Source organism: Fulvia fulva, chromosome 7, assembly GCF_020509005.1.
Source record: "Fulvia fulva chromosome 7, complete sequence".
Classification (NCBI taxonomy): Eukaryota; Fungi; Ascomycota; class Dothideomycetes; order Mycosphaerellales; family Mycosphaerellaceae; genus Fulvia; species Fulvia fulva.
Genome location: NC_063018.1, coordinates 3,131,994 through 3,142,745, shown reverse-complemented (window position 1 = coordinate 3,142,745; position 10,752 = coordinate 3,131,994). Strand labels below are relative to the sequence as shown.

Here is a 10,752-nt window from a genome sequence, read left to right as displayed (position 1 = left end):
TAGCGAGGAGCTTATAGGTCTTAGCTACGCCTAGGTGACCCCTAGAGGCGGAGTCGTAGACAATTTGAAGAATCTTAGCTCGGATATTAGAGCCTTCGGGCTACGGTATATAAAGCTTCTTACGGAAGTAGACGACACCTTCCTAGAGCTCGTACTTAGATAGCGAGAAACCCGGAAATGTCCTCGCGCTAGATTTAAGGGCCTAAACTAACTCTTAGGCGTCTAGGTCGGTATTGTACGCTATTCGTACTCGTGCTATAATGCCTTTAGGTTGCTCCTTATTATCAAACCCCTTAAAGTCTAACTCGGATAAGCCGTCGGTCGTTACTAAGCCCTCTTTATCGTCGTTTAAGTCCTTAGCGTCCGAGGCGTATTCTTTAGGCTCGGATTCGTTATCACTCTCGTTAAGGTAGGTAGGAGCAAGTACGAGAGTAGTAAAGGAAGCGGCGAGCGTAGGCTAGCCGTTCGATAGGTACTCTCGAAGCTCGGAAGAGAGGTTATGCTCTTTAATAACTTGTTGCTCTACGATTTACTAGCCCCCTCTTCGATTAACTAGAGAGTTACTAGGGCGGCGGGTAAGGGCGTCGGCTATCGAGTTGGCCTTACCGGGCGTATACGAGATTATAAAGTTGAACCGGGAGAGGAACTCGCTCTAGCGGGCCTAGCGACGATTAAGTAGCTTTCTCTTTATAAAGTAGACGAGGTTCTTATAGTCGGAGCTTACTTAGACGGGTATAGTAGAGCCTTCGAGCTCGGGGCGCTACTCTTTAAAAGCTTTAACGATAGCGAGAAGCTCCTTATCGTAGATCTCGTAGTTATACTCCGTAGCGGTCATCTTCTTAGAGAGGAAGGCGATAGGTAACTAGGGAGATTTAGGCGAGCGGCGTTATAGTAGGACACCGCCTACTACGCCGTCGGATACGTTAGTCTCTATACGGGTCTCTAGTTCGAAATCGAAGTACTATAGAAGCGGGTTCTTAATAAACTTCGCTTTAAGCAAGTCAAAAGCCTCCTAGTATTCGTCGGTCTAGGCAAACTTCTTACCCTTACGCGTAAGCTTCGTTAAAGGGCGTACTACGCCCGAGAATACGTAGATAAAGCGGCGGTAGAAGTTAGTAAAGCCTAGGAAACCCTAGACCTCCTTAACGTTCGTAGGAGTATCCTATTCGACGATAGCGTTAATCTTCTCTTAGTCTATCTTAATACCGTCTACGGTAATAATCAAACTAATAAACTTGACTTCGGTCTTCTTAAACTCGTACTTATTAATGTCGAGCTATAAGCCGGCGTCTACGAGCTTCTAAAGGACCTTATAGACGTGCTCGCGGTGCTCCTCCTTAGTCTCGCTATAGACTAGGATGTCGTCGATATAGGTAGTGTAGAACTAATCGAGGAACTCCTAAAGGATGTCGTTAATAAAGTTCTAGAAGGTACTAGGCCCGTTATAAACGCCGAAGGGCATAACGAGCGACTTAAATAGCCCGTAGCGAGTATAGAAGGCTATAAGATACTCGTATCCTTCTACTATTCGTAACTTATTAAACGTAGCGATAACATCGAGCTTAGTGAAGTACTTGGCCTTAGAGAGGCGCTCGAGCGTCTCCTAAATCAACGGTATTAGGTAGCGGTTCTTCTTTATAATAGCGTTTAAGCCTCGGTAGTCTACGTAGAAGCGTAGGCTACCGCCGGGCTTCTTAACGAATATAACGGGACTACTAGCGCTAGAACGGCTCGCTCGAATAAACCCCTTCTTTAGGTTTCCTTCGAGGTATCTCTTAAGGACGATAAGCTCTTCTCGGGACATAGAGTATAGCGGTCCGAACGGTGTCTCTATACCTTCTTCTAGCTCAATCTTATAGTCGTAAGGGCGATAAGGAGGCAGCTCGTCTACGGCTTTAGTATCGAATACGTAGAGGATGTAGTGTGCCTAAGGAGGGACCTTCGTAGTAGGGTCGGTAGGTGTACGCTTCTTATCGAGCTTCTCGAGGGCGATGTCGATATCGCGGAGAGAGGCGGCGAAGACTTAAGCTTTAGGCTGCTTAGTAGTAGTAGTAAAGGTAGCGGCGTTTACCTAGAAGATCTTAGTATACTTAGGACCGCGCTAAGGCGGCGGAGAAGGCGGAGGTACCGGAGGAGCTTCTAGAGGGAAGCTAATAGTAAGGGAAGTCTAGTCGATAATAGGTTAGTATCGTCTAAACTAGGGGAGGCCGAGGATAAACTTCTAATACGGTAGGGACGTAAGGAAGCTAGTAATCGATATACGCTTACCTCCGAGAGTAATTGACGTATATATAATATAAGTAATCTTACTAGTAGTAGTCTCCGTACCGTTAAAGAGTTTAAGGGTATAAGGGTACTTCAGTTCCTAGGGTTCGAGGTTAAGAGAGGTCGCGAGTTTATAGTCTATAAAAGACTCGCCTAGTACGCTAGTGTCTATAAGAGTAAGATTGGAAGAAGAGAGTTTCTTTAAGCCGATATTTATATTCGTAACGAACGGTTTATAAGCGTAGTCCTTACCCGTCTCGTCGTATAGGTCTAGCTATACTATATTGATCCTTAACTTCTTTCCTCTCTTTACTTTCGGTAAACGTTATTCTTAGTCTTTACCGCGTCGATAAGGAAGACCTAGGCTTTTTCCTACTTAGCGGGAGTAGTAGGACTAGGCTCGATAGCGCCGATAGCGCCGCGAACCGGGTTACGGGCGTTACGGGTAGCGAGCTACGGATAGTTAACTACGATATAGCCTAGACCGCCGTAGTAGGTATAGAGTCCGGCCTAGCGACGGCGAAGCTTCTCTTTAGGAGTAAGCTTACCGTTAACGAGGCCCTAGACTCGAGGGACGGCGGTACTAGCGCTAAGATCTATAGTATTACCTATAGAGACGGGAGGGAGAGCCGTAGGAGCGGCGGCGCCTAGTAGAGTAGCGAAGTGGCTTCCGGGACTACGAGGCTAACGACCTTAAGAACGGGAAGCGAGGAGAGAGGCGGTATATTTTATATTAGAGTCGAGGCGCTAGTAGGTCTCGACGAGCTTACGGAAGCTTATAGTACCAACGTCCTTATCCTCGAGGGCTCGAAGAAGCTCTACTAATAAGCTACGGCGGAGAGTGCTCTTCTTAGTCTCTTCGTTATAGCCGGTAAACCCGATGTCGCGGTTAAAGGCCGCGAGGTACTCGGCGAACCTCTTATTCTTCTAGAGGAGGTTATAGATAGCGTTCTAGGCGGTAGCTCTACGGTCTAGATTACTAAAGGCAGTACAGAGGTCCTATATTAAAGTAAGGACGTCCGGGTAGCCGATAGTCTACGTAGCGTTATCGATATAGTATTATACCTAAGCCGCGGCGTCTCCCCGAAGGAGGGAGAAGACGTACGTAACCCTATCCTTCTCTTACGGAAAGTGGTCGGTATTAGCTAATAGCTTAATAGTAAGCTATATCTTAAATGCCTCGAACTTACTCTTATTACCGTCGAACTCGTCTAGGTCGTTAACCTTCTTAGAGAAGTACTAGCGGCGGTTATCGTCGGCGTACGGTACGAGGTTCTAGAAGGTGTTTATAATACCTTAAAGGTATATTACTTAGTTATTTGCTTGCTCGACCTACTAGGCGGTCTCGCGGAAAGAGGAGACGGTGCGGTTAATAAGAGCGTAGGCGGTGTCGGGGTTAGCGTTTGCCTAGGTACCGAAGGTAGCGGCGTTCGAGAAGGGGATATTAGCCTACTTACTAAAGTGGAATAGAGTGTCTTAGTTATCGAGGTTAACACCTCTATTAGTAGCGTAGTCCCCTATAAGGATGACTCGAGTAGTTGACGGTTTATTAGTCTTTCGTGATGTTAGGGCGAGAGCCTAGCCTATAAGATATAAGAGTAAAAGCGAGAATGTAGGTACGAAGTGTAGATATAAAGGGTATAGTATAATTACTATACAAAACAAAAGACGAAGAAAGCAAGAGAGGCCTAGGGAAGGCTAGATACTTATACGCGACCCTCGCGAGTGCGTGTCCCCGCATTAATAGGGCTAACCCGTACGAAGCCGCGCTTAGTAGCTTTGCTTAAAACCTTATTCTAACCTGCCCTACGTTCCGAGTCTTCTACGTGCTTCTTCTAGGGTCTAGCGTAGTCGCGGGTGCTCGCGGGAGTGCCGTAAGTTATATAGTTACGAGCCGAAGTGAATCTGTCAAGGTTTAGTAGAGTAGTAAATTTGGAGGGCTAGGTCCCGTAGTAAATGTTACGGGGCATATAATTCTTAGCGCTTATATACCAAGCTAGACTTTTACTTCTTAACGACTTCTAAGCACTCTAAGGGTCTTCTGTCCCTACCTTCTATACACTCTATAGGGAGACTATAACAAGGAGACTGTTCCTATTAACTAAGAATCACTAGAAACTAGGAGACTATATCAAATTTGAGACTAGTCTAATTAAGAGGCAACAATTAAGCTGTCCTTACCCTAGTAAAAGGTGTATATATTTATAACAAGTCGAAGCATATTGACATTACCTATAACGCTATTAGGAAACTTTAGTAGAGGAGGCTTATTACTATCAAGTACACCCTAACCTCTAAGGTAGTTATAGACGGGTTTATAAAACTAAAGACTAGTCTATACTTCTAGAGGTTTATAAGCTAGCTTAACCTATTATAAAAAGGTCTAAGTACTATTAATAGGAAGTGAGCAGACTGTAACCTCCTATACGAGATAAGTAGGAGTGTTAAGATATAGCATCTTAAAGGGAGTCAATAATTAGGAAGTGATCTAGTAACCTAAGGCATCTACGTTCCGTGTAGTTTTCTAAGGTAAAATCTACGCGAGAAACACAAGTCCGCAAGGCGCAATCTTGCGGAAGTCGGAAAAAACCAAGTGGGAGTTGATTACTGCCATGCAGGATATGTTTGCTGTCGGAGCGGCGGATTTCCCGGCACGCTTGCGAGATGCTGAGGATGCGAAATGGCCCTGGCAGATGTTAGTCAGAACGCGGCATCCTCCATCATGATATCAGTCTCGTCGTCGACCGTAGCTTGCTCCGGCATGTCAAGCACCTCGCTCTCGACGTTGTAGAACAACGCATCTTCGTGGTAATGCAACCCTTGATGCGCAGGATCCTCCATCACGCAACCGCGAAAGCAAAGAAAGCTAACAGCCCTTGTCAGCCACCTCTCGAGCCATGCAATCCATCCTGGTATCAGCTTGATACCTGCCAGATCAAGGGGCTCTTGTACGGTCGCGGACATGACTTGACACTGCAGCATACGCAAGATCGTATACGGCGTGGCTTGCGGAAGAAAGTCTTCACCCTGCAAATATACCTCAAGTGCCTCCATGGCTACCTTCGACTCAAGCATGTCTTCGAATACCAGACTCTGCGGTCTCACGTGCTCGGGTGTCTTTAGGGAGTCATATGCGAGCTGCAACGCATCGTGAATGTGCCTCGAGGGGAGTCTATGCAATTTTGTGAACCGCACCAGCTCTATGCCATCAAGCTCTTCAAACATTCTTTGCTTTTCAACGAAAGCTAAGACTTCCGCCGCCAATTCGGCGAATCGCACCTCCTCCACGCCCTCGGTGTGTGAGAACAGAGGTGCGAACGAGTTCCACTCCTTGCTGACTTTAGCATCTGAGATTCTCCTAGCATCAACAGTTGCCAGTCGATCATGCACATGTTTAAGTGCCGCGACCGAGGACCTCATCACCAGATGCGCGAGAACTCTAACCCAGGGCAGCTCGTCCTTGCTCCTTAGCAAGTCCTGCCACTGAGCCTCCGTCAGCACATACGTCCTCGCATGACGATCTTCACCAGACTCCGTTGCTAGCCAGAATTTCGTCCTGACATCTCCCCATTGCTTATCGAACCATCGCACTGCTTCGAGCCTTGCCGTGCCTGGTCGTCTCGATATGTAGTCAATCGCAGCGACGAGATCATTTCCTTTTGCGTCGCGTCTGGTGCGGCGTTCTGCTGGCGGCCTGAGCACTGCAAAGAAGTTGGTGTCAATGTCTTCGATCTGATCGAGCACTTCCTGTGGATCAGGTCGGAAGTCTAGATCTGAGGGCTCATCGAGGTAGATCAAAGTGTTCTTGTCGTGGATGATGAGACTTGGGCAAGGATAGTGGAGGGTCAGGATATGGCGGGAGAGGAGTGGATGTGGACGCTCTTTGTCGAGATTAATGTTCTCCAGCCGAGTCAGGAGGTCTTGGGGGAGGGACATCATGGTTATGTCTGTATAGGCTAAGTATCTTGAGTTGAAAGGAGACAGTCATGGGGAGAGCGAGCAAGATTGAGGGTGTTGGAATGTGTTATATGTTGGGTATTCACTAGCCTTCAAATGCCAAGACACTAGCGCTTTCTACGAAAGCTGCAGTGAACACAGAGATACAGCTGCTATCACTCGCTGGCTCTCACTGCTCACTCTAATCACTTCACAAAGTCTCTTCTCGGAGTTTACTAAGTGCTGTAGCACCTCTACCCAGCAGGCTTTATCAGCGTGGCTAAGCAGATTCTCCCATTCTTCCTCATCGAGAATGTACCTCCCTTTATTATGAGCTATTCCATGACCAGTGGCAAGCAAGAGGGTGTTGTGCACATATCCAGTCTTTACATCCATGATTCTTGCAACTTGGTGGAAAGGCTTGCTCGCTATCTGCTCAATAGCCTCGATGAGATCAGTTTGGTCTGTCCCAGCATCCTGCTGTACTGAGGGCATGAGGACCACGAAGAAGTTTGTGTCAATGCCTTTGACTCTGACTAGGCTGAGGGTCTCTGCTGGATTGGGGCGAAGTTTCATGTTCGATGGCTCGTCGATGTACGCCAGAGACTTCTGCTCATGAGTAACGATGCCAGGGCATGGGTAGTGGAATTCTAGGACATGGCGATGCTCGATGACGTGAACCGCGTTGTTGTCTGTAGAATTGATGTTGTTATTGTTGTCGATTTGGGTGACGAGATCTTGCGGCAGTGACATGTCGTGTTGTAGTCAATGCTGATGGTTCCGATGAAGGAGGCAGGGATACGATCAAGAATAGTGGCATGATAAGGAGGATTCCTGAAGGTGTCGTGCTGGAATCTCGTTAGTTGCGTTTCTTTTGCCGGAGTACAATGGCGTTGTCTAGAGCTCGGCAAAGTGAAAGGCTGTGAAATGACACTTCCCAATGCCAAGACACCATTACCTACACAGACTACACGAGCCACATAGGTGAACGCGACAACATAGCGTCGCTGACTCCCATCGCCACCGGAGCTAGCCAAGCACTAGTCAAGGACCCCAGGCCCTGATTCTTGTGATGATCATGATGCCCGTCCAGGTACGACAGCAGGCCAATGAGCTGTGGCTTCGTGTCCAGTAACACGATTTCATGTGAGCTGGAGTACCACTCCAAGTCTCGTTGTCTGCCGGGCCGTCTCACTGTTTAGGGGTGAGTAATAGCTCGTAGCCCATGCCATGATCAAATCATGCACACTGCATGTGCACTTTGGAAGTAGATTTCAATCAAGCAGAACCGTAACATTTGCGTGTGCATCAGTGCGACCCTGAGCCTATCGCGTCGCTGCGGAGTCTCAAGGCGTGTCCAGCCCTTCGCATTCGTGCTTGTGTTGCATTGACCATTCGTGGGGTGCGGTGCACTCTGTAGCTGCGGTGAACTTGCAACAAGGGTCGCAGGCGATGTTGCATGCTCAGAATCATGTCGTGTTTGGACGCGGCGAACCACTACTCACTGTAGTGCCGTGAAGACGACCAGATACCAAAAAACGCAATCGATCCAAGCCCTACTCCACAATCTGATATCGAGGCGCCGTCGCATGCCAATAGCAGCTGCCCCCAACGTAAAGCTCGATCGCCTCAAAGTACTGACCAAGCGCCTCAGAAACTGGCGCTTGCAAACGTCTCTGCTTAAGCTGTGCTGCACTGGTCTCTTCCTGCACTATGATGCCCAACAACATGGACTGAGCCGCTTCGGAGTCAATGTTGTGCTCTTTCATGAGCACTCTCATGGCATTTCTGATGCGGTCGGTCGGCTGGTGCTTTTCCACGTTCCAGCTGAAGTAACCGTTTGTCAAGCCGAGAACATTACCCATCGCTCTGTCGAATGCGTCGATGGAACGGTAGTCTTCTTGGGTCAAAGTGATTCCCAGACCCCAGCGGATGAAGTACGACGAGATCCTGATATGTGTGAGCATCAACCTGGTCACGTACTGAAGAACGTACCAGTAGCCGCAATTTGGAATGCGGTAGGCCGTGTACTCTTCCATGTTGTCGAAGTCGTCAGCACGACTATCGAAGGAGTCGAGATAGGTCTTCAATGTCTGGATCATCTCAGAGGCTTGAGGGTTATCCATATCGATAGCAGCTCGAATGACTTCGCTCAATGCTTTCTGTCGGACATTTTCTGGCGCGACTCTCGACGGATCGATGTCGAGTCGGAGTACTTGGCTGAGAGTTGCATATTCCCTACAAGCCTTCCTCATCGTCAAGACTCGTGCGTAGCAAAGCCTGTGATGACGCACCTGGGCATGATGTAGCTCTTCCGTAACATCATCGTGAATCCACATGACTTCTACCAGACTAGCCAGTATGACAAGCTTTTCAGGATCCGCGGAACAATGACATATAGCAAAAGCATTGCCGTAGGGGTGAGAATGCCTGGTAAGAGCACGCCGCCTTTCGCGTGAGTCGGCCGCCGATGCGTCAATACCGATTTGAGCCAGGCTTTCTTCAACTTTTCTGGCGCTGACGTTGATGCCAGCAGGAAATCGAGAGAAGCACGAGGGTATTACTCGGGTGTCTAGGAGGTCGTAGACTTTTGGGATCATCGGATTCCCCATGACTGAACGGACAAGTTTCGATGGAGATTGTGAAGAGCAGATGAAATGTGCCCTTTGCAACATCGTCAGACTGCCCACATTGTACGATCACTGGTGTAGCAAGGCGTGGTACAGATCTTACCCGAACAGGGCAATGCAGCTTACTGCCCCTCCATAGCACAACGTGAGCACATATGCAAGTAGCTGTTCTCATCCCACGGATGCTCGCCACAAGACTCTTTGTCAGAATCAACGAGCAGCCCAACTGTACGTTGGCTGTTCGACTCAGGGAGCTTCCACAGACTTCGCAGGGAGTACGACAACATCCTCGGGCCAGATCCCAGCCTCGCTCTGAAGAGAATAAAACAGTCACCGCATCTGTTAGACTCGTTGCAGTACTCTCGTGCCGTCATAAAAGAGACCCCACAGCTCAATTCTGCCTCCGTTACAATCAGACAGAGAGACAGCCAGACTTCGGGCTAGAGATTCGGGGATCGGATACAAAGTGGCCAACATATGGTTTTGACCTCTTCGATAGCTCCAGAACGATCTACCGAGATCCGAAGAAAACTCCACGACCGCTCGAGCTCCTGCCAAAGCGCTTTCTTGTCATTGAGGGGCATGACCTTTATCCACCAACAACCACCTGGCGTGGCTTTCAGCTGTATCCAAGGCACTGCATAGGGCAAGAGAGGCCAATTGTACTTCTTAGGCTTGATTTAGTTTCTCTTGCCTATAAGTTCGACATCGAGCAAGCTTAAGACGAGTGGATCGCGCTTCATAAGACTTCTCGGCGGTCTGTCGAGAGTGAAAGAATGCCCTGTACACAACGGGCAAGGAGTATAGTGCGCCCATACATGCTAGGTTGAGGAAGGAACTGCTGTAAGCATAAAGTCCAAGACTCGATGCACGAAGCATCGAACTAGTAGATGTACGTCGGGTAGCATACGGCCGACAGATGGTACGGACGTTGTCGAGAAGTGCAGTCCAGATTTGGTCATAATATGCTTCGGAGCTTACCGAACCCGAGCGCGTCGCCGTTTCCGCTACAGACTTTGTTGCATGAATATACCGGGGCGCTGAATTGATGCGTAGACATGACGACCTGCACGAGGCGCTCGCGCGATGCTAGTCGTTCGTAAGGATCGATTGCGTTGTGGCGGACTTCGATGGGCTAGCTATCTAAACGTCCTGGGCGACCTAAGTTTGTTAACAGCCCTTAATCGATCAACAATATCGATGCTCGCAAACATCTTAGACTGGGTTCGCGAATGTCGCCATCATACACAACAGCGTATGTAGGGTGGGATGTTGGTCCCTTGATGCTTGGACGGTGCTTACGTCCGTAGCAGCCCGCGAGTCGACGCGTAAGACTTGTGATTCAGCAACTTCCACGGGACATGGCGGCCATGTTGCGCCGTCCGAAGGCGAGCTGACCGATACCACGTTTTTCAAACCCCCCCCCCAAGCATATTGACGGGGTGCCACGCGCTCGCTGCGGTACGAGGTACAAGACATATTGATGCTGGATCATTGTGCATCAACATTGTGACGGAAAGCGTTCTCGCACATGCCACAGCAGCGCATTCGCTTTGTACCATTTTCACAAACAGTTCATCCCAACACCCTGCTCCCTACACCTTTCACATCCCCTCACCCGACCGCAAAACAGGAGAGGACGAACCCATGTTCGCCCTCTCCTATTGCTTCCGCCAATGCCGTTGGAGTTGGCGGTGGGAACTGATGATTCCCAGCGAACGAGAGTGGTGGTCACCACCCCAAGCGCCACCGTCGAATACCACCACTACATCCAACGCCACCTGATTCCTTGTTGAGGAACAAGGAAGAAAAGAGGGTTGGTTGAGGAAGGAGATCTTTTAGTGGACCTATGGCCCGCGGCTCGCGACTCGGGGCTTGTGACTTGTGACTTGGGATTCGAAGTGGACACGTTGTTGACAAA

The 10,752-nt window shown here is 48.9% G+C and overlaps 3 protein-coding genes across 3 annotated transcripts; all 3 read right to left on the bottom strand.

The window, feature by feature from the left end:
• Positions 1-5,105: 5,105 nt before the first annotated feature.
• Positions 5,106-6,201, bottom strand: CLAFUR5_20314 (uncharacterized protein; the record flags this gene model as incomplete). The annotated part of the gene is made up of 2 exons (XM_059463150.1): positions 5,106-5,131; positions 5,193-6,201. 2 exons carry the CDS (start codon positions 6,199-6,201, stop codon positions 5,106-5,108), a joined length of 1,035 nt encoding a protein of 344 aa, XP_059319066.1.
• A 138-nt stretch (positions 6,202-6,339) lies between these two features.
• CLAFUR5_20313 (uncharacterized protein) lies at positions 6,340-6,954 on the bottom strand (the record flags this gene model as incomplete). The annotated part of the gene is made up of 1 exon (XM_059463149.1): positions 6,340-6,954. One exon carries the CDS (start codon positions 6,952-6,954, stop codon positions 6,340-6,342), a length of 615 nt encoding a protein of 204 aa, XP_059319065.1.
• Positions 6,955-7,757: 803 nt separating this feature from the next.
• Positions 7,758-8,527, bottom strand: CLAFUR5_10460 (Terpene cyclase ATR13; the record flags this gene model as incomplete). The annotated part of the gene is made up of 3 exons (XM_047909608.1): positions 7,758-8,151; positions 8,197-8,439; positions 8,496-8,527. The coding sequence occupies 3 exons, from the start codon at positions 8,525-8,527 to the stop codon at positions 7,758-7,760; spliced, it is 669 nt and encodes a 222-aa protein (XP_047764692.1).
• Between the last annotated feature and the right edge of the window lie 2,225 nt (positions 8,528-10,752).